Consider the following 25,551-nt stretch of genomic DNA (forward strand, 5'->3'; position numbering starts at 1 on the left):
CTAAATCCAAAGTGAAAAAGCACAACCTTGAAATAAGGTCTGCTCAGAAAAGGATCTGACGTATGGCTTTACATGATGAGGTTGGTGACTGGCTCCATCATACTACAAACTCATTGAAGGGATGGGGAAACAATAACCTACACAGACTTAAAATGGAATGCAAATTGATGATTCTCATAAAAAAGAACTACTCACTGTCTACAGGTACTTTTTAATGTTGTCAGGGTTGGCAGACACTACTACAATGCCCCTTATAATGAACCAGATGGGCAGTTCATAAGCTGTACTGATATAAGGACATAACATCAAACAAATTACAATTTCTATATTAAAAAATAGATTCAGACTTAGAGAGGTCACAAATATCCCTTGTAGCAAAACCAGATGTGACAAAAGAACTGAAGCTTTTCATAACAACTGACAGCACTCATCTCTTCTCTGATAATTAACTGTGTCAAAGTTGAGTTAAAACCAACATTTTGCTCTGTCTCCATCATGAGGTCAATGTAATCTATAATTATCAACCATGATGGTGGAGGAACAGCATATCCCCAAAATGTTGGCTTATAACTGAAAGGTTACTATGTGTATGACATGCCTTAAAACAAAAAACTCTGATCACACAGCAAATTCATGTTTTGTATGTTTCTCACAATACAGAGTGAGTATTTTTCTAAACAGCTTTAACCAGTAAGTTTTGTAATGGAGATTAACATGTTTCCTGTGAGGTAGGAACTGAATTTTTATACATTACAGTATTTGTACAAATTTTGTGTTTCAGAAGATTAACTAAACCCTGTGATAACTGACTACCCAAACAGATTTTACTGCAAGTTAGATGTGACTTTATTTCCTGGACAAAGTCAAAGTCACTACTTACTCATATTCCTTTACTCAGAAACTCTTATCACAGGCTCGTGGCGGTGGGGAGGGGAGTGAGGTAACTGGATCAGAACCCTCAATGTATCATACCAACATCGAAAACTATCACCATACCATGAACATCAAGGCTTGCAGTGTAGTTCACATAGCCAGCTGGATTCCTAACTGTACAGGTGTAGTTCCCGCGGTGGCCAGAACTCGCAGGATCTATTACTAATACACTGGTTTTCCGACCAAATTTAGCCGTGGATATGCCCATCTGGGAGGACAGCTCTGTGCCTTGAAAACTCCATGTAATATCAAGAGGGGGATCACCCTCTGATACAAGGCAGGTTACCTGTGTTGCCTGTCCAGCAAAAATTGGGACATCAAAGTGGAAAGGGACAATCCTGGGCAAAACTGAAACAACACACAATTTCTCCTAGTCATTACACTAAATTCCCATGGAAAGTAAGTAAGGGCAGAGAGTGCAGTATACAGGGAAGAGCTGATGTTATATCCTTCAGGGAAACTAAGAACAAGAACATCATAAGCTGAATACATGTATTATTTTGAAATGTTTTGCTAAACCTGATGTACTCAAAAACAGATGAAACAAGGACTTAACGCAAATTTAATCACATTTTCATGAACAAAATTAATAAAAAGTACCTCCTTACTCAGTGAGTGACCAGCCAAGCCCTGGGTCAGAGAGAAGCCCACAAAATAAAGACAGGTAACATGATAATGTGCTGGCTGTCAGGGTTACCAAACACTTCAATGAGCAGCAATAAATGAATATGAAGCAATGGTGGAATACAAATTAGCAGGAGAAAATCAAAGAAACTTAAATAAAAAACTGCTCCAATGCCAATTCTTCCACTACAAATCTCACATGAAATTATCTGGGATTGAACCCAAGGTTCTACGGTGAGAGGCAAGCAATTAACTACCAGAGGTATGGCACTGCCTGAAATGAATGTCGCACTATGATGTAAAGGTCTGCAGCCCTAAGCAATGATATGTACATCCAGCCAAAATCATGATTACAAATGTTGTTCAAAACAGATGAAACATTCAACATAATCATGAATTATTAAAACCATCCAGAGAAAAATTTATGTACATTTTGAGAACTGTGGATGTACACTCTTGTTGTGTGCATTAAAAAGCATGGAGAAACTAAATAAAAAGTTACTATTAAATGAGACAACATTAAGTGGATACACAGTATTTACGGGACCAACGTATCAACAAGTCATGCCATTGACTACTAGCACAGCTGAGTGGAATGCGGTGCCAGCAGGGTTCTTCACAACGCATGTGTAACGCCCTTGATGAGCAGGTGTGACCGGGTTCACCATCAGGGCGCTTGCTCGATCTCCTAGTTTTGTGGCCACTGCACCACTGGGCAAGTTTCTGGATGCATCAAGCTGGCTGCCTTCAAATTCCCAGTTGATGTCCGATGGGTTATCACCCTTTGTTACGAAACAGTTCAATTGCACCACGTCACCAGGGTTGGAGGGAATGTCACCAAAAGAGAATGGTATGATCACAGGCCTCACTGAAAGTGGTTAATATATTGAATTATGTGACAGGATGCAATCAAAGAAAGGAAGCTTTCATCTCAAATGGTGTCACAGAGGAAATAAACAATTTGGATTAAAACAAAGCAAAACTGCTGAAAAGTGATGGACTGCTTTGTCGTTAAAGTTATTATATATTCTTTAGTGTGGCTTTCACAACTAGGCTGACATTCAAGCACAGTAAAATGACTGGAAGCAAAGTATTTCTTCCTAGGAGGTGTAACCACACACCACAGCTGTAGCATGTTATTGAGTATAGGGGATCTGTTCCTACACATCTCACTTTTGCGAATGACTTTAGCTAATGGAAATGTTTCTTTGTCATTCATCCATGGTAAAACTGTGAGCTCAACACAAATGTCAAATACGTAACTTGCAAGCAAAATGGCTTAGCTCAATTCAGTTCCCCAAACTCATTACTGCAGTCTTCTTAAATCCCTAGTACAGGCCATCAAAATTCTGTTTAGTAAGAGGAGAAAAGGAAAGCAAAGATGTTCTGTGCTGATTATGGAGCAGTCCTACCACATGCAACATAACATCCTCCTTCTGTACTTCTCCCCCATGAGCCAACACCCTCGGTAAATGGAGAGCAGTACCCTCAGCTTCCTCAATCATCAATGCTCTGTGACCAACCTACATCTTCACTTTGGGATATTAAATGTGGTGAAACAGGTATCTACATGAAGGTTTCCATTTTCAGACAAAAGTAACACATAAAGGTATCATTAGCTACAATGGCTAATGATTGGAATATTGTAGGGTTCAGGAAACATACATTTTGAAATAAAATACATTATCAGAAGAACTTCAGAAGGAAATAATTTCAAAATATATATGTTGCACAAACCATTGACAACCAGCTGTGCTGTGTAACTTGCTATACCGGCAGAGTTCTCACCGCGACAGGTATAGTTGCCGGCATGATGTCCTGCCACAGACTCGATAGTAAGAACACTAACACGACGGCCAATCTTAGCAGTTGAAATTTCCATGTGGGAAGAAATAGGCTCACTATTAAACGTCCAGAGAAAGTTCAGTGGCAAATCACCTTCAGACACTGTACATTGAAGGGTTGCTGACTGACCAGCATGGAAAGGGTCATCACCAAATGTGAAAGGCATTATTTTTGGTGATACTGGAACATTCAAATCAACATATACAATGACATGCAGATGTTCCACTCTTCTCTAAGCACACAAAGAAGACAATCATACCAATCTGCTCAAGATAACACCACTGAATTTCAAATGTGATGTATAGATTGTTATTCCAGCCGAACTGCTCATAATGCACATATATTTGCCCACGCCATCAGCCAAGATGGAATCAGCATTAAGTGTTGAATGTTCCTCTTTCAGCTGCATGATAAAAGCTCCAGAGGTCGGCAAGTCATTATTTAAAAATAGCCAAGTAGTCTTAACGGGAGAGCCGCCTTTCACTCGCTGCAGAAATTTTAACCATTAAAAAGTTACCTGAATTAATGGGCTCAGTGTTAAATGTATATGGTACAAGAACCACTGAGAAAGGAGTAATTAATGTTATAGAAAAATCTGTTAACCTACAGCAAATCAATCGTGCTGAAACATATTGTTATGGACAAATGTTTCAGAACTGAAATGTAAGCAACAACTAATGGGGCAGCCAAACTGAAGTATCAAATCATACAGTTCAACCATTCTGTCTCAAGGGCATCCTTTTACAAATTTCTTGGGTTTACTCAATTTTGGAATTCTCCTCCCAGAATTCTTAAGCCATGTGTTTCACCTACACTGGTTATTAGTCCATGAGAGTACCTCACAACTGGGGAGGGAGGACTAAAGTACTGAGTAGTACCAACCCTACAATGAAGTAATCAACAAGGGCCAAGTGTTATACAATTTAATGTTCCTCGATTTAAACCCTTCCCCATTTCAGACTTTACCCAGTTTAGTGTTCAAATCCAGTGGTCATGCAAGAAACCTTTAACAGGGGTGTCACTGTATACAGTTTAAGGGGACACAGTGCTTTGTAAGGGTGCAACTCTTCTTTCTGAAGGCAGACTGACCGAGCTGATAAGAAATACACCGACAGACCTACACCATGATCCTATGTGGAAGAAGCTTAAAGAATGGCGTTCCATTGTGCACAATTCATATGTGTAATAAGAGATGACACAACTTTACATAATACACGATTTTCAGGATTTGTTTCTTTATATTTTGGGCATATATGTGACATTCTAGACAACTTAATTAATTTTTTTTTATGAAATGTCTTTCCCATCAGTTTATATCATGACCTCTGTTTCTTTTGCAGATGGGTTTATAATACCAGTGTTAATTCTGGTACGCTATTCAGACTTTTGTCTTCTGGGTTGTGATACTGGTAGCCTTGTAGGTGGACACTGCCATTTTGGAGACACAGAGGTATCTGCCTACAAGACTACATGGCATCACAACCAAGAAGACCTTGATCTGAACAATCACTGCCATGAAAATTCTGAAGCTTATGTTAAGTAATCCACCCTCCTTTCAGAATTCCCCCTACATTTCTCTTCCAGTCCTGCTGACAGTCATGTGTTACCCAATATATTCTGAATCTGCAACCTTCCCCAATATCCGCATTCCATTCAAGGTCCAATTTTGTAAAATCCAGTAGTGACATAAAAAGTTTTATCTGTGCTGATTCAAAACTTCGGCTGTCTCTCTTATAATGGGACAAGAGTTGATGGAATAAGGGTTTAAAAGCCCAAACCTCCAACCAATTTCAAAGAAGAAGAAGAAGCATTCTGGAAAGTCTTACATAGCACTTACTATTAAACCTGGCAGTAAGAGTGCTAAAAATACAAGAAAAGCAGTCAAAGAGGAAGTTCACAAACTGTGGTCTTCATATGACTATATTATACCTCACTGACAACCTACTTAGCAGTGGGGTCAGACACGATCGAAAACGCCACAGAAACAGTAAGCATACAAAAGACAACCACGTATATGAAAGGATAATATTAAAATAGAACTGTTGTGTTTCCTTTTTATTTAATGGTGTTCCATGAACTGCATATAATGCAGCATTAGAAGTGACAAGATAATTATGAATGAAAAACTGAGGCAGACAAGATAAGAGTAGTGGCCTATTTTAAGGTAGCATATGATTATACCCTGCAAATGGGAAATACAATGAAATACCTCAGATGTTTAGTTGTCTTACAGATGAGACATGAAGTTGGCTGCCCCCAAACTAGTGCTGACCACTAAACTTCAGTATTTTGTAAAATGTAAACGAGAGAATAATACTGATATGTAAGATTATGATCTCCTGGGACGTGAGGCCATGTAGTTTAATAGACAGGGGTAAACATTTCAGAGCAACTTTCTGTCTCTGTCTTCAGGGTAGAATATTCTTCAGTTTTTCAAGATGGAGGCAATAGGTTCCTCTAAAATGTTATTGTCTGACAACAAAACTGCTCAGTATCACATTCCAGAAGTCTGTAATTCTAATACTTAAAACCTCAAATCTCATATAATATTAAAATGGATTTAATGAAACAAAAACTGTTTGCATGACTAAGATGAGCGCATGAAGCAGCAGATTGGTGCAGCGATAATCTTCTGGATGTCAGGAAGTTGGTTACGAACTACATACTGGACGGCACACTGCATGAAATCTAATACATGTGGGAACAACAAAATAAAAAAAGTACCCTTGACTACAAGTTCTGCTGAAAGATGATCTGTGCCAGCCAAGTTCTTGGCGGTACACGTATATACTCCAGCATGCGCAGCCTGCACAGAGCTGATGCTTAGAATGACACTTCTCTCCCCGAGATTCACCACAGTCACTCCCATCCTTGGTGTGATAGGTTTACCGTTAAATGTCCAATGCAGTGATATGGGGCGGTCACCCTCAATAACACCACATGGTACTGTAATTATCTGGCCTGGGTTCATTGGCCGATCTCCAAAGGAGAAAGGTAGCAGAGCGGGCCGCACTGTGAACATCAAAACAACAGCTATGCCATTACTCTTCTGCTTTACGTATCATACCACTGTCTACGGACCAACAGAAATCCATAAACAAAAGTTTCGCAGCACTGTGGATTATTGTGGAAGTCAGTCCAAGTCTTAGCGTTAATTATTAACCTTCTGCCATAATTGGACAAAGTATGAAAACCAAGCAACTGAGTATGTTATACACCATCGTCAGAACCCTTGAGAATCTTTTATCACAGTTAGTTATGACAGAACCAGATGATGACAGCAACATATGACAGTGTTTCAATCAGCATTACGATGTCAACTGGCACTACCTGTCACCCATGAAAGGAAGGTACTGGCCAGACTATTATTAAGTTTATTATGCCAAGCTGTCTTTCCAGTTTTTTTTCAAGTTCAGAGCATGCATATTCAGTTAATTTGTTATTTCAAAGTGTCCTTCAAGGGCTATAATGCATAAGAGTGGACAATGGAAGGATCATATGTGGAAATCATTGCTAGATGGGAATTGTAAAAAAAAATATCCCACTGCTGAAGTTTCAAAGGGAATTTCACTGGTAGTGTTAAATATTACATTGAAACAAAGATAACCTAAACAAATAAAAATAACTACACAGCTACAAACTAGCAGGTACAAAATCCTTTAAAATAATATACATCAACTGTAAAGCAGATATATCAAATATTTCAGCCACAAGGTGGCTCTATAATGCACAGATGATGGGAGAGATTTGACAGCAGCAATAAAGGAAACTTGCTAACCAAGTACCATTGACAGCCAAATGAGCAGTGAAGTTAGCCCTGCCAGCAGAATTTGTTGCCGTGCATGTGTAGTTGCCACTGTGATATGACCTCACAGATTCTATGGTCAGAATGCTGGTCCGAGACCCTATCTTCAATACATATATCCCTGCCGAACTAGAAGCATCGACCCCATTAAATGACCACGAGATTGACAATGGATCATCACCAGTCAGGACTACACAATTCTGTTGCACAATCTGACCAGCATTCACAGCATTTTCACCAAAGGAGAACGGTGCTATCGATGGGACAACTGAAATTTAACCATAGCATATTACACTTTCATGCAATTAAGGAACACATTCATATGCAGGATCAAGATAGTAGTGAAAGGACAGACAACTTATGAACAAATGCATCTATTAAGGCAAGATAAATGTGTAAAAAAGAAAAAGAAACACAGATCCCTAAAATTAAGATTTTAGACAAATGGCTAACAAGTTTTCTGTTGGAGGGTCACAGAGATGGGACAGCAGAGTGTCGTTATCCCCACAGCGTATCACAGTCAGAGCAACCATCACATTTCAAATCCTAAAGAACAAGCAACAAGAAACGTTTTCAACATGAAGAAATTTTCAATGTTTTTGACTGGAAAACGACCCTTTAAAAGGCCAACATTCTTTATACTTTCCTCCTACTCCTACTGACTCAGTCAGGGCCCTGGTCCCATCCTCCTCCCTTTGTATTTGGCTTAGTCGTGATGATGGAGGAAGGAGGTTCCCTTGAAACGTAAGTAAATACCTACCATACAATATGATGTCACACTGCAGAAGGCAGTGATCTTTACTAACATGAATAGTTTGCAAAGGAATGTAGGATCTGAGGTTCTCACAGCAGTGGTTATGAAGAGTTCTATTTTCTGGGACATAACATTGTGCAGCTGGTTGACTTTCAAGAAACTATGCAGTGTTATATCCCAGAAGATGGAACTCTTCAGTTTGCAAAGAAGTTTCAAATTGTCTGTGTTTTGATTATTCATGCAATTTCTTCCTTTCATTAGCTTCTTAATAGGAACAGCTGATTTTGTTTCTTAATCTGAACTTCAGAACTGCTACCCATTCTTACCATGCTGACATTTTCAACAGAAATGGGATATGACATGCAGTGATTGCCGATACACCAAGATATGTATACCATTGACAGCTAAGACTGCTGTGAAGGACGAACTGCCCGCAGAATTAGTAGCAGTACAAGTGTAGTTGCCAGTATGATAGGAACGTACAGACTCTATGGTTAAAATGCTTGTCCGAGATCCTAATCTGAAAACACTGATTCCTGTTGAGTTAGAGGCAGCCACCCCATTTAGAATCCATCTGATCTCGAGGGGTTCATCCCCGTCCATAACCAGGCAGTTCTGCTGTACAATCTTTCCTGCATTCACCGCTGTATCACCAAATGAGAATGGAGCTATTGACGGTAAAACTGTAATCAAACACAACCTGCTGTTCTATCAAACGTGAACATACTGATGACGAATTGTAATCACACGCTACATTTGTTCACCAAACAGTAACCACAAGGAGATATTCACATTCAAAGCTGTCACTGTGTCTACACAGTACATCATGAAGACATACAGAGGACATAATAGCATAGCTCCATGCATTCTTACCCATGTGACTGGTTAAGTCTCCAGTCAACTAACACTCAAGGAATGACCTGGCAGCGAACAATGATAAGATGCTCCCTAGAGTCATTACAGATATGACAATAAAGAGAAAATTCTGTGGTCTACTAGGAAGTGAATCCTCATTATTCAGTCCTCAGCCAGCCACTTTGATGAATCCAGCATTTCACACAAACATGAAACAATTAATAATGAACCACATCTGAAACAAGTGCCTTCTGCATACATCAGAGGCATATTTATACTAACATGCTCAGTAGACTGTCATATAGCAACCAGTTCAAAATATTTGTTGCAGTGACAATACCACAATAAAGCAATGAATTGTGGTACAGTGTTTCATGACTCACTGTTGTGACTTTCATAAGAAGAATGTTGGTACACGACATGAGAGAGCATGAGGAACTGGGAAATGATCATATTCTCATGAAGGAGATAAAATTATGAAAACTTAATGATGATATATAAACTTTACTGATGTGCACAAATCTTTTTACCTATTACGATTCTGTGATAGGGTGGAAATGACCATACTGAATTACAGTGAGCAATAACTATGTCAATATCGGTTTATGTTGGTAAAGACAAATCATAACTTAAAAGTGTGTAGAACATTAAAGACACCTTTAAAGCAAGCATTAAACCTTTAAAGCACAGTGGTAAATATATGTAACATCTTTGTCAACACTAAAGAACTCTACATTTTGCCCATATATGCCTTTATGAGTCTCACAACAAAAAACAATTAATTCCCTAAACAGAATTAACTGGTTAGTTTTTGTTATGGAGACACATTGTTTTCTGCAAGTGTTACTTTCATGTATTTCTTGCTTCAAAGGGTTATAAAAATGTTAAATAAAAACTTAAAGGTTAAACAAAAATGCCAAATCAAAAGTTAGAAGAATGATTGAATACTTCACAATGAGAACAAAATATTCAATATGAAAATCATACCCATACCGCACCATGCAATGCAATGAAAATCAGCAGTGAAAACATTACTGATGAGCTCACGAGATATACGACTATGACAACTACGGAAGAAACGTATATGGAACACAATACCATTTACAGCCAAGTGTGCAGTGAACTGAGACAAGCCAGCTGAATTCATAGCAGTACAAGTGTAGTTGCCACCATGATATGCCCGAACAGACTCAATGGTCAAGATGCTGGTCTTAGAACCTATCTTCAAAACATATATCCCTGATACACTTGAGGCATCAACCCCATTCAATGTCCAGGTGATATTCAATGGCTCATCACCTTTTGTTACGGCACAGTTTTGCTGGACAAGTTCGCCAGCATTCACAGCATTCTTGCTGAATGTAAAGGGAGAGATGGAAGGTGTAACTAAAACACAGGAAAACAACAACAAACTGTACATGTCATAATGTAGTGTACTGTCTGCAAAATTGATGTGCAAGTTTAGAACAATGTGTAGTTTGAGTGAAGATCCAGGTTTCTATGGGTTACTTGCCACTTTGAGATTTCTGCTGAGACTGAAGACTGTAAATTTCAAATTACAATGTCATAAAACTGCATATAAAAACCTAAGTTTCCCTCAACAAGAAACATAGTTTTCAGTCGATGTTTTCACTATGGTTTGATGGACTGCACCTGCCAAGTTTCCACTTTCAAACTTTTTCATGTGCGTAAACTGCAAAATATCGATGAGGATTCAACATGGTTTCTCAGTTTACACAACCTGCAATCCTCTCTCCTCTGTTTAAACTAACTAACTAACGAACTCCATGAAGCTGAGCCCTTCTTGAGAAGCCACCAGTTGTGCACCTACTCAAGAACTTCCTAGTATTTTATGGAACCCAAAGGTTACTGTGTTCACAAGAGCTCTTTACTTGTCCCTATCCTGAGCCAGATCGATCCAGTCCATGCCAACCCATCCTATCTCTCTAAGATCCATTTTAATATTGTCCACTCAGATACATCTTGGTCTTTCTAGTGGTCCCTTTCCTTCTGGCTTCCCCACCAATAATCCTATATGCATTCCTCTAGTTCCTCATTCGTGCTACATACCCTGCTCATCTCATCCTCCTTGACTTGATCATTCTAATTATATTTGGCGAAGAGTACAAGTTATGAAGCTCTATCTTTTGTTTAGGCAAGGGATTGTGGAAGTCTACAACAAGCTACAGAAGAAAATGCAGAGCTCTGGATCCTGATGTAGTATTTTACTTCCTTTTTAGGCATTTTTTACAAAAAAAAAAGGCTTATGTAGTGGCCATATCTGTCTGTCTGTAACGTAAGAGTGTCAGCCCATACTCTATTGGACAGATGTCCTCGAAATTTGGTATTGAAGATGTCCACTAAAAGTAATCCAGCAGTTGCAACTTTCAGCCATACTGATCCACAACAAAGTTCACACAAGGCCATAAATGGCCTTCCACATGTTTCCCATACATGGTTCCCCAGACTTTGTTGAAACTTGATATCAAACATTTCCACAAAACTGCATCAGATAATTGCAATTTACAGCCATACTGATCCATAATAAAACCAAGTTTGCACAGGGTCATAAATGGAAATTTCTGTGCATCCTATACATTCTTTCACAGGCTTACCAGAAATTTGATATGGAAGACCTCCATTAATTTGCAGTTCAGCGTTCCCATTTTTAATTAAGCTTAATAAAACTCGAAGAACAATGTTGGTAATTTTATGTACTACATTATGGAGTACAATCTTTCCAATCTGTTATGCAACAGGGCAGCATTTTGCAAACTGGGTTTTGTGGAATGCAGGGACTCCATGATGAGTCCTGAATATTGCATTACAATCATCAAACAGTGAGATATTTTCTATTAACACTGTAATAAATATTAAAGCTGTTCTTGACCCAACTAACCACAACTCCCAGGATAGGCTTAGCCTACCCGCAACTGTAATCAAGAATCTATTCTTGATTGTAGCAGTATTTATACAAGCCTTTATTTACCAAATACTCAAATCAAACCCTCTATTATGCTAACCTAGAGGTCCTCTGACCTTGCACAGAAGAAAAGAGATAACTCTGAAACACTCTGTCTTATTTGCATACAAGAAACACATTGCATAATTCAACACTTAATTTTCTTTCCATCAGACATTACACCAACCTTCTCATTTGTACTACATGTCTATTTTATACACTTCTGGATAATCGATGTAGGATTCTAACAGTATTTTTCTGGGCAAAAAGGGTTTTATGGAAAAAAGAAATTGATAAACTAAAACAGGGAAATAATAAATTATCAAACATGATACCATTAACAGCCAAATAGGCAGTGTAGTGTGTGCTTCCAGCCAAGTTGGTAGCAGTGCATGTGTAGTTGCCCCCGTGGTATGCCCGTACAGACTCTATAGTCAAGATGCTGGTCCTAGACCCTATCTTCAACACATATATTCCCAATGTAGTGGAAGCATTAACACCATTCAATGTCCATGTGATATGCAATGGATCATCGCCTTCTGTAACAGCACAGTTCTGCTGGACAAGCTGACCTGCGTTCACCGCCTTCTCACCAAATGTGAAAGGTGATATGGATGGAGAAACTATGACACAAAATATGTGACTTTAGCCACCGGCTTAAACATTTTTAGAGACTAACATTTCAGAAACACACAAACTGTCAATTAGAAAGAACCAAGGAGGGGGATGCTTTTAATTATGTAGGATCTGAACATTACATGGGAAGTAAATGCAATGAAGTCTTCTAAGGAGACCAATCATGTAAAGATGACGTTCATTTTCAGTTATTCAGGAGACTGCAACAGTCTCAATGAGCAAGCTGTAATATGACAACCAATCTTTGATCACAGTCAGAATAATTCCTTAAACACCAACATATGGCTCACAATGTTAGTGCTAGTGCTCAGACCCCTTTTGTATTGTAGGCAATGCTGATCTAACCTTTACACTTTAAGAATGCTATTAAAAAAAGCCACGTGAATTGTTATGTTGTCATTCTTGTTACCAACATTGTTGATGGAGGAAGATAAAGATTTAATTAATTGCTATCATTATTATCATTTTCATTGGTTTTTCTCAGAAATACCTTAATGTTTATTGGTATTGTTTTACTTGTTCTTATTACCACTACCCTTATCTTTGCAACAATAATAGTTTTCCCGCTGTGGCGTTTCAAGAACTTGACCTGTGGCTCTTGCCTTTATTCCTTTCTCCCTCTGTAGTATTACTATGAGCATCTATGCTGTGCTCTTCCTGTAACTGGCCTTGCAACTGCAGACTTGGCATATAAATCATAAATAACTAAATTATTATTGTTGTTGATGGTTATTAATGATACTGTCAGTACGGACACTGCATAGCATCAGATAAACCTAAGAGGTAACATATAATTTATAAGAATGATGGCACTTCAAAACAATCTGTGTCATACCACTGACAAGAAATGTGACAACGTAGCTTGTGGAGCCAAAACCATTCTCTGCAAGCATACGTAGTTCCCACTGTGTCCTGCCATTCACAAAATAAACTGTTAACAACTGGTCCCACCACACATTTTAATTGTGTTTGTCCCAATGTGGGATGACAGTTTCTCTCCACGGAAACTCCAAGTAACTTTGAGTGGCAAATCAACTTTTGTCAGTAGCAGTACAGTCCAAAGTTATCAAAAGAATTAGTTCAGGCTTCAACAAGAAAGGGGTGATGTGAGGATGGACTATTGGGGGTGTTCAGCAAAACAAGAAAAAATTAATTTAAGATAGAAAAAAAAAACACTAAGAACAAGAAACTACAAAAAATTCAGATGTGGCACTGCATCAATCATCTTCAACCCCAGCACATCATAAGCTGAAGCAGTACAGACTTTTACTTCAGTCTTCCAAAGCTGTTAGTCATATTACAATGGCATAATGCGATATACAACAACTTCTGGTTTGATGTAAACATTGAAGTGTTATTAACACAACTATCAGTAACAAAATTACTATAAAACAGCAGTTCTGATATCAGAGTACATGTAGCCCCATAGGATACATGAAGCTTCATAAGGAGCAACATGATATATTTCCTAATTTGCCATAGTCTGAATACAACTGAAAACATCTTAAAATTTTTCTTTTTGTACATCTTGGTCTGTGCACAGAATTAAGTAAAGTCTGTTTAAAATTATGACGGTTTCTCCGAAAGTTGTGACTGTAATGCATGATAACATATAGTCTGAGATAAAAATCAAGCCATCTTCAATAAGGTGCACGTGATGTCTGTGAGGACCGACGGGTACACGAAATTTTATTCTGAGACCAGGCTGTACACTGACCGAAGTATGTTCAGAAAACTCGTGTAAAAGATTTTATACCTCACTCTTCATGACTTTCAACCATTTGAGCTATGAGGCCAGGAGTGAATGAGTGAATAGATCAGCATTTTACTTTGTACAGCACACAGTAAAAGCTACTGCAAGCTGTTCAGCACTGTCTTAACTTCTTAGGCTTTTTCATAAACTTATGAAACATAGTGAATGGCTAACAAGGGATGTTTACTTATAAGCAATCCAAAATGGAAAACTCCCAATTTGGAATACCTCAGAATAAAATGTGGTAAGCTGTCAAATGCCATCTGACAGCAGTCACTTTGAGTCACTTATGTGCATCACTAAGACAGCACCAGTAGTGGAAATAAAAGAGAAGTCTTCAGTTTACATAGTGCCTGGGTTATTCGCAGGGTCAATCACCAAGCACTGTGGTCAAAATTCCAGAGATGAATCACAGGACTTCATTCCCATGGGAATGCCATGATATTTGTTAAGAGTTAGTTCCCATTTAGAACTGTATGTTACCTCCAGTATTAGATGGTCAAATGCAGTTATATGGGGCATCTCTGTAAACATTAAGACCAATAATTATTTGAATTACTGAATATCACATATAACTCTATTTGTGTATTCATTATATATATGGATAAATACCGTCTTAAGTGCAACAAATTTTATTGTAGTTTTTACTTCTTTTCCTCCTCCACACTACATGNATTTGTCATGGATATACACTCAAAACTGGGAGGATCCAGTACTCTTCAAGACTGAAACAGATCATTTGAAGTCTGGCATTTTCAAAACAAACAAACAAAGCAACAAAACCTGAATCAAGACAATAGTTCCTAATACATCAAAGAATGGCTGCTGATTTAAGAATCTATTACAAAAAGAAATCTATAACCTAAAAGCCATGTTTGTCTAAAACATTAAACAAGTAACAACACCTATATCAAATCAATTGAAATACTGATTAAACTCTCATACCCAAATACTAAACCTGCAACCAGCACCATCATACCAAAATTGTGGAGATCAGCTGCTGTTTTAATGAGTTTGAATGGACCAATTAGTTGCGAACATGTCAACATTACAGATTTTTAAGACAAGTTTAAAATACTTCTTACAGTGTGAGATCTTAAATTTTCACAGCAGTGAATATGAATATTACTTTATGGAATGTTATGCCATGTAGTCTGGTAGAATGTGAGAGCCAGCCTGAGCACGGAGGCAATAGTTTCCTCAAAAATAGTAGCAACTTTCTAATGGACTATACAGCACGGTATCCCGTAATACAGTAGTCTTTGACTGCTTCCCTACTAAACCAACAACTCATCACTAAACATAATAAAACCTGTAACACGACACCTGCAAATCAACAATTAACCCAGCAACTTCTCTGACCGCACAGCCTGATGTTCAATATTAATAATGTAAATGCCCAGAAACTGACATGATACTAACAATGTTGTCAAATGCACCTCAGACAACATTGTCGAATGTTAACTGTGATGTAATGAACCAACTGTGGTCATAAACCTTTAGAAACACTGAAAATGACTGTGCAAATCAATATGCAAATTAACGATACTATAACAGAATTGTTGCAATTGCAAACAAACATCTGCTGGGCAAGAACTGACGTCACAAACAACACCATTGGCAATACACACCAAGTAGCTGCTGCTGATAAAATAGAGATACAAATTGATTCTTAATATAATGAGTCTGAACCAACTGCAAAGCTCACATAGCTTCATACAAGAAATGATACAGTGATGATGAGTGACTATTTAGGAGGATGCAGCAGAAAGACGTCATGACCTATCTAAAAACGATAACCTATCATTTTCATGGAGGGACAGGGAAATGCCAAAATGTCTTGGTCAGGGTAGCCAGTCTCCCAGAGGAGATTTAATTATGAGGTCCCCAAATATATTATTGTAATGAAATCTGAGAGACAAAACTGCAAAGTACACAACAAGAACCTGATCCTTGTGAAAAGCCAACACTATGATTACACAGGGCAAGATTCTGGGGAGGGATGAGTGGTTGGTTCATGCTGTATCAACTGCAGATGTTAGAAGTGTGAAGGAAGATTGTGTGTGTACCGTTCACATGGACCATGGCTGTATAGCTGGCTGTTCCCGCTGCATTCTGGGCTGTGCAAGTGTAGTTCCCACTGTGGGCTGCCATGACAGATACGATCGTGAGGATGCTCGACCTGTCACCAACCTTCGTAGTTGTGATCCCCATGTGTGAAGACAACTCCTCCCCATGGAAATTCCATGTGATCTTCAAGGGTTTGTCTCCCTTGGATACATGACAGTTCAGCTGCACGCTGTCTCCTGTATTTACTTCTTCTTCGACATCAAAAGGGATGATGTGAGGCAGGACTAAGGGAATGGAAGCACAAACAGGACGTGAAAAGACGTATACATTGGTTACATGCTATACATGACATTCACGTTATCATCAGATAAGAGATGACGCCAAGCAGGACCTGGAGGCATTGGAGGTATCTGTTCAATGTGCGGACACAGAACATGGACAGACAGACACATCAGTTAAAGGGAATAGAGACTCAGCTTCACTGCACGAGCACCATAAACGATACCCCATTTATGTCTACACATCAGTCTCTGCAAATCTGTTGCATGATGTTAGACACTTCTATTACATAATGCTGCTGTACGATATAAGAGATTGTCATATATAATGAACTGGTAGGTACTGGGAAGGATTTTTTTGGCATACTGCAAGACGCCATCCTGGCATTCACATGACAGAATAGGGAAAATCATTATGAAGAACAGTAGTACAGTCTATTATTGATGACAAATGAAACAAAGAAATTCTACACAAACTCAGAATTTAATTTTTTGAAGAAAACAAAATTCTACCAGTAACAAGGGCCAAAATTATTCATACACAAAAAGCTGAATAATAGTTACAGACACTACCATTGACATGAACCGTGGTCGTGTAACTAACGGAGCCGGCAGCATTTTGTGCAGTACAGGTATAATTTCCACTGTGTCCCGCCATCACTGATGAGATTGTGAGCAAGCTTGTCCGATCACCAATCTTTGTAGTCGCAATCCCCATGTGAGATGATAACTCTTCCCCGTGAAAGTTCCATGTTATTTTTAGAGGTTTATCTCCTTTAGACACATGGCAGTTGAGCTGTACACTCTCTCCTGTGTTTATGTCCTCGTCGAGAGCAAACGGTATGATATGAGGAAGAACTACACAAGAACATACAATTACAGCTAAAACACAAGCGACACATATTGGAAAACCATTACCATCTCGTCAACCGCTGTCTGCCGGACTCATCTCACTGTTCCCTCAGTGGCACACGCTACGGCAGCTGGGTTCCATGGATATAAATACAACATGCAGCTGTGTCACTCATAACGACAACCCACAATGACGGAAACAGAGGCAGTCTCTGCAACTTTGGATAAGAACTCCATGTTCATATGGATTATGGTTTGAGAAAACTTTGTCGCACACAGTCATCATGAAAGATTCAAACCATGATAATATTAATGAGTGATTTATAAAGCGACAGAATGAAGGAATTTAAAGGAGTAACGTGGGGAATGTCATTACAAAAGTCTCCTGTACTGTCAATAATCCATAAAACTACTCACTCTTATCACGAAACTGGAAGAAAAAGGAACCAACATAAAAATCTACACAGAAAAGTATCATGCTAAGAGAAAGCATATGAGTATACACTACCATTAACAAGTAACGCTGTATTATGGTTGGCTACACCGCCAGCATTGCGAGCAGTACAAGTATACTCCCCAGTATGACCAGCAACCACTGAGGCAATTGTGAGAAGGCTGGTACGAGCACCAATTTTTGTTGTCACGATGCCAACATGAGTGGATAAATCCTCGCCTTGAAAACTCCATGAAATGGTAAGTGGAGTGTCACCTTTCGCAACGTAGCAAGTGAGCTGAACACTGTCACCTGAATTTGCTTCACCCTCAAATCCAAATGGAGTTATGTACGGCACAACTGCAGTATAAATGACAATTACACACTTACACACTGACAAAGGAATTATTTGAGACTTTATGAAAGAGGGGGTGGGGGTGGAATAAAAATAGGAATGCCCATACCACAAACCACGTGGTTTTGTGAGATGAGGTTCTTACGGAATGTGATACCGTGCAGTCTGGGAGAGTGTTCTTGGTGTTTCAAAGTGACTGGTTGTCTCCATCTTCAGCCCTGAAGATGCAGGCAGGAGGTGCCTCTGAACCACCGGTAACTTCTTGCCAGATTACACAGAATGGCATCCCAGAAGACAGCAATTTTTAAAGATGGGTGAAACAAAAAGTTTAAGATAACCAGTCACTCAGCTAAGATTCAAAGTAAGGACTTCCATAAGATGAAACAAGAGTCCTAGCCAGTTTAGTATGATGATCCATCATTCTGATGAGGGGTGGTGCTTAACAACATCAGTATCTAGACTATATAGCACTGGATGTTATGACAAAAGATGAATGGTGAACTGGATAGGACATCAAAGGAAGTGACCGAGGTGTAACTGAGGTATTACACTGGTATTTGCCACAAGGGATTGAGGAAAATCACGAAAAACCTCATTTAGGATAGCCAGTGCCCCAGCTGAGAATCGAACTGAACACCCATGAAATAAAATCTAGGGCATTATCTCTAAACCAGCTTCTTGAGGAGTGAACATCACGATGGATATGGTTAGTGTTCTGTTAATATCTAAAAAAAGACACTTCAAAGTCATGTCAAGAGAAATACTTAATATAGCACGACAAGGATTACCCATAACAGAAAGTGAAATTTATATATGCATGCTGTACCATTAACATGAAGGTGAGCTGTGTGGTTCACCTCCCCTGCAGCATTTCTCGCCCTGCAGGTATACTCCCCACTGTGGCGAGCACGCACAGCTTCGATGCTCAGTGTACTAATTCGTTGGTTAGCCTTAGACAACGATATGCCCTGATGGCCAGGAGTGATCTCAACACCATTGAAAATCCAAGCAATGGTAATGGGAGAATCGCCCTTCACAACAGCACATTGAATAACAGACATTTCTCCGTCATTTGCTGGCTCAGCGCCAAACGAGAACGGCAGGATCTGTGGTATAACTGGAAGGGATCCACATCTGAGGTCATTTCCTCTTATCATGAAGCTGAGTGGTAAGACCATATTCATAAACAAAATTAAAATTAAAGACTTATGTAACATTAGCTCATTAATCCATCCTATATGGCAATAATATACGAACAGTGAGACAATGCCACAAAAAAAAATATATGGTAGATGAAAACAGCGTGGTACTCTTGAGCACCAAAGAAAAAAGTATAGTCATTTCACCAAACCAAAAAATTGAATCTACAGAAGAAAAACTCCTTACATGATCAACTTATCAGTTTTAACATGTCCACAGACTGAAAACCAAACCACTAAACTGCCATTCAATGAGATACATATCTGACGACTCATTTAAAAAAGCTAAGCTTGCCACCTGCTTATGCTGGTTTCTTAGCTTGGCTTACCCTCTCACACTGAACATGGCCGTGCTACATTCCTTTGAAATGTTGGGCTCTCTCTGAGCTACACCATGTTACAATGCAGAAGACTCTACCCCTTATATTAAGGGTGTTTCCCACACAGATTTGCTGTTTCAAATAAAACTGATGCAACCTTAACCTTAAACTAAATGGCACAGACACAAGGGAACTTAGAAAATGATGGATTTTGGATGTGACACAAAATAGAAAAATAAAGAAACCCAGAACTGCAGTTCTTCTGCAGATAAACAAAAGGAATATTTCTGTTTTTCAAGTCAGAAATTCTGCAAATATTTGGAATAACCTCAGAGCGCTGAATTCTCACAGTACATTCAACACCTAAGATATGCTCCTATAAGATTCATAATTTTGACATTACACTAATTATTAGAGAAAATTCATCTCTGCAAAATTGTTAGAAACTCGCCATTTTAAGGCTAAGGTGTACTTAGCCACAGTGTGTAAACTGTAGTGATTCTGTAGCACTGAATATGGAAGGGTAGTTATGTATGGTGAAGAAAACAGTCATAATCTAATTCAAGGTACTGCCTTGTAGAACTGAAGAAAACCATGGTAATTTCAACTATGGTAAACTACACATATATGTATGTACAACAACAATTCCTTCAAACCTAGGTCCTTCAAAACAAGAGAAACACCAATAACATGAACAACAAAAAAACCAAGGGGCCAACACTGGCTACATAACACAGATGGCAATTTTCTACTGTTTACACTTTTTACTTGTACCATTGACTGTCATGTTGGCAGAGTATTCATATGCCCCGGCACGGTTCTCTGCAATGCATGTGTACTGCCCCACGTGACTGGCTTGCACGGAACCAACACTCAAGATGACATTTTTAACTCCAAGTGGAACAACAGTGATCCTCATGCGTGGGGTTATGGTCTGTCCATTGAACAACCACCTGAGTGTAACAGGAGCATCGCCTTTCACGACTGCACAAGGCACTGTGACCAGTTCTCCCTCATTGAGAGGGCGTTCACCGAAAGTAAAGGGAAGGATCTTGGGAGGAACTGGAACCAGAAGCAAGTTCTCAGTAACAAGTTCTAGCCAACAGCATCCTTAGGATCTTAATGATAACATTTAATAAGCATGACAGTGAATGTTAAAATTACATTCTTTAAATGATGATGAAATGAATGATTTAAAAATGTTTTAATTATCACTAATGCCTCATTTAGGTATGAAACTGGAATTTCTGAAAGTTATGTCTGCCCCTTAAGCAATCCAAATATAAAATTCTGAACACACGAGGATCTAAACCAACATATATTCTGGAGATTTCTCCGCGACTCATTTTGGTTAAAGAAATGCAACATTTTAGAAGTTAACTCTGTTTCCACCACCAGATAAAAGTATTGAACCTACTTGGTTGGCTCTATTAGACGGAACTGATCTCTCTCTGTCCGTGATAAGTGAAAAATCAAGATTAGCAGGTGGAGAAATATTTGATTTGGTCATTGATATTCTCTTCCATGATTTTTTGTTTCTCAATAGATGCTGAACAGTAAACGATGTTACACACATTTTATAGGCCTAACATAAGAGACAGTATTTTATACATTCTGTGTGTTATGTGTGAGAAAACAGGTTGATGTGGGGCATTTAGAGTGCCGTGTGTAGGTGTGTTTTATCTTGTGGTGAAATGACAAGTAAGCAGAATTTTTGTTTGACTGGTGACCCCTGTGAACAAATGTTTATTTTCATAGTGACTGTACCTTGAAAACTGCTCCAGAAATAAATTTAGATTTTGGATATGTACAATCATTTAACAATTCCAAATTAGAGGTATTATACTTTTGTGCTGAATGGCTTACTACTAAATTACAGTTTCAGTTACCTAAAACATACTGATTATTGAGAATGTGAGAAGGAAATTGTGAGATGAGTTTCTTACCATCTTCTGGGGTGTGATACCATGCAGTCCAATAGAATATTACCAGTGTTCAGTACCTTGAAAAGGGGGACATCAGGTTACATTGGTAACAACCTACCAGACTAGATAGCTTCATATCCAAGAAGAAAGTGATCTTTATAGAATAAAATTATTTTATCGTGCATAGTAAAAATGAAAACCATGAAAAGTAAAATTCCCATAGGCACACTGAATGGAGTGTTACCATTAACATGAAGGTGAGCAGTATGATCAGTCTTGCCGGCAGCATTGCTCGCCCTACATGTATAGTCACCACTGTGTCTCGCCCTAACAGCTTCAATGCTCAGTGTACTGATGCGCTGACTCATCTTTCCAATAAGTATGTCTTGGTAGCCTGGTGTGATCTCCACACCATTGAAGAACCATGAGATTGTTATTGGCGAGTCACCCTTAATGATGGCACACTGAACAACCGTCATGTCGCCTGCATTTGCTGGTTCATCACCAAATGAGAAAGCTAGGATCTGTGGCAGGACTGATGGTCAAAGATTAAGATAACAAGGAAACTAATGCTGTTAAATAATTACAATTAAGAGATATGAACATGTGAATATGGAGGTAGCAAAAGAGAAGAACTGTGAATCAAAACCATAGCAGAAAAATGACGTCAACACTGTTCCTCTTGTCACACAATAAACTTGTAGAAGAGCAACGAACCACAGCAGTTCAGTCTCCGTTCTTATGACAAAGTGTCCGAGACACAAGATGAAATGGCTGAGGCACATAGCACATATGGGTGGGAAGAGAAATGCATACAAAAATTTGGTAGGAACTCTAAAGGAAAGACACAACTTGGATGACCTAGAGAATAACGTTAAAAGTGACGCTAAGGAAATCTGATGGGAACATGTGGACTGGATTCATCTGGCTCAGGATATGGACCAGTGGTGTGTAAGGTCCTGTGAATATGGTAATGAAATTTCAGGTCCCATAAAATATTGGGAATCTCTTGACTAGAAAAGTGACTACTGGCTTCTCAAGAAGTTACATCCATTCTGAGTAAAACAGAACTGATTACCATTAAAAGGTCATCCATTATCAGCACAGCTGAATGTGAAACTACATGCGTATTTCAGACAAGGCAGAAAGAAGACTGTAATTAAAGTTAGAGGGATGAAGGGAAAGAAAGCACAGGCTCATGCAACATCTGCACATAATCTGGTACCAGTAACTGCCAGCTGAGCAGTGTGCTTGGTTACGCCGGCAGAGTTCTTAGCTATGCAAGTGTACTGTCCCATGTGTTGAGCGGTAACATGGGGAATAGCAATGATGGAGCCGGCATCACCAAGCGGTATCACAGTAACGTTCATGTCGCCTCTTATTTCCTTGTCATTCAGCATCCACTGCACTCCGACAGGCTTATCTCCATCAACAGCGCATGTCACAGTTGCTGACTGACCCTCGGACCGAGGTTTGTCACCAAACGTGAAAGGTACTATTTCTGGTGGAACTGGATTAATATTCAAAATAATGAAACTGCTTCAGAATCATTTGCCAGATGACAACACTCTACAATATACTAACGAGGAAAGTTGTGAGAACTGAGGTGAGTCTGAAGGTTAATGTCTTCTGAGCTGTGATTTGCAGTCAGGCTACCCTGAAGGTATAGGCATCCTCTGAAATGATGGTACAAATATACCAGACTACAGTGTCACACCAATCAAGATGGAGGCAAGCATTAATGCTTCTGACTTGTGTTTAGGATGTGCCAGTCGACTGGGGCACCAACTTTCCTGATTGATGTTTTTCATGGTTTTCTCAGAACCTACAAGCAAGTGCTGGGATAGTATCTCACATTAGGCCACAACCACGTCCTTCTACATCCTTTCCAATTCATCTTATCAGTCAATACTATACAGTATACGTTACTGACAGTGTCGGTAAATAAACCATAAATATAAGTAAACAAGGTCGCGCCATAGCTCAAGCGGTTGGTCACTGGCTCTGCGTGGCGGCCAGGGTTCGATCCTGGGTCTGGTCAAGTGGGATTTGTGGTGGACAAAGTGGCACTGGGGCAGGTTTCCTCCAAGTACTTCGGTTTCCCCTGCCAATCTTCATTCCACCAATTACTCCACAATCACCCTCACCTACCATATGGGGCTGGTACAATAGGCCAGAAGTGGCGGCGGTACAAGGGACTTAGTCCCACCCCACTAGCAATAAAAAAAGTAAACAAACATGTGGGAGCCTTGGGGTTATGTTCCGAAGCCTGAAGTCTCATCTTTAAGTCATTCTGAAGTTGAAACAATAAACCACACCCCCCCTTCAGCAACACTACAAAGACTTGCTGATTTACCATCTGTACGTACAGATGTTCATAAGCTGAGCATTCCTATGTTATGAAACAAGTGTATACATTGGGTCGAATGTCAGAAGACAGAAAGGACGCTACTAAGCCTAATAACATGTGGGAGGAACAAAACACATGCTTTCCAAGTCAAAACCAAAGTCACATTATGACAGAAGGTCAGTCGGCCAGTCAGGTTTGGCGTCAAACCCCATCTGATGCCCAAAACCAGATTTTTCTTACTGTCAGACAGTTGCAGTTTTGTTGATGTGGGCTGACCTCTCTGACGAGATGACAGGTCTGTCATTTACTGCGGTCAAAATCAGTAGTACATGTCAAGAATATTTATAATTTTACAGGTTAGAATTCTACACAGCCATTTGTCAACAGTCCAGTTCCTTGTGGATATCTATTATTTCCTGTTTTACATGTAATGCTAGTATACATATGTATTCACGATATGTACAAGGCTTCTGTCAGTCTAGGCTGAGCACAGAAGATCATGCCCTAACTCATGGAACTCATGTTCCAATAACTGCCTAGTCACTTGAACAATTATACACTTGACTGCCTTTCACTACAAACTGAGTGTCTGATATGACACAGACCACATATGTAGAAAACACTGCATTCAACGGTTTTTCTATTGTTGCATGTGTATTCATTGCTGCAGGAATGTGTTTACTGAGCCATTATCTAGCAAACAGGTTTAGAGGGCCACACAGACAGCAAGATGATTTGATAAGTTTTTTATTTTCTCAAAATAAGGAAAGCAGACTAATAAAGACACTTAATGAAGGGTGGAGGCATTTGTCACATGAATGATATTGGAAACAGAGCTCAGCTCAGCCTTCCCACAACAAAATCTCATAACCTAACCTAACCTAGCATAACCTCACCTAACTATGGAAAGAGTGGGTCATAAACCTGGGACAAGTCAGCAGAAGTTCTGCGCACTGGTCAACTGCAGGATTCATGAAATATAAGTATAGAACATTTTCATTGACCACTGTCAATTATAGGTTCTCTGAGATTCTGCAGGATCTCACAAAGGCTGACCACACAGCAAACAAAGCTGGCAATAAGACACATAAAACATGAACAATCCTACCCATGATGCATCAGCTTGCTCCTGTTAAACAATGGGACTCCTGCTTCAACTTCCAGGTACTTTAATTTCTTTTAATGATGTGATGTCTTCAGCTGACACAATTTAATCTGCTACCGAGTTAAGTCATCCCTTCAATGGACAAGACATGCAGTATGTGGCAGTATTTAAAAGGAAATGCATTCATAAGGCTTCTTTCTTTAAATGATTTATGTTATTACATAAGAAGCTTTTGGCAGATTTTAAGCAAACTTGATATTAAATACGTTTCACTCTGAACTGAACTGTCTGGGGTGAGAAAGAAACTAAAGGGCTATATGACAATTATTTTTATATTTTAGGCAAACTAAATGCTTTAAATTTCAAAATTGATTTATGAGGGCCACATACACATTTTTATGACATTCACTAAAATAATTTAAGAACAATACTAAAAGAAAAAGTTGAAACATGTTAAGAATTAGGTTGATTTACTGATCTTGCTTAATGAAACTGTT

At 39.0% G+C, this 25,551-nt stretch overlaps 1 protein-coding gene across 1 annotated transcript in view; it reads right to left on the reverse strand.

Moving 5' to 3' along the window:
• The window catches only part of LOC111874991 (Down syndrome cell adhesion molecule-like protein Dscam2), a 203,409-nt gene that overhangs the window by 52,926 nt on the left and 124,932 nt on the right, over positions 1-25,551 (reverse strand). The window contains 2 exon segments of the mRNA XM_033755675.1: positions 16,237-16,521; positions 18,982-19,272. Coding sequence (XP_033611566.1) covers positions 16,237-16,521; positions 18,982-19,272 — 576 coding nt within the window.

The sequence above is a fragment of the Cryptotermes secundus genome, unplaced genomic scaffold (genome assembly GCF_002891405.2).
Source record: "Cryptotermes secundus unplaced genomic scaffold, Csec_1.0 scaffold868, whole genome shotgun sequence".
In the NCBI taxonomy this organism is placed as follows: domain Eukaryota; kingdom Metazoa; phylum Arthropoda; class Insecta; order Blattodea; family Kalotermitidae; genus Cryptotermes; species Cryptotermes secundus.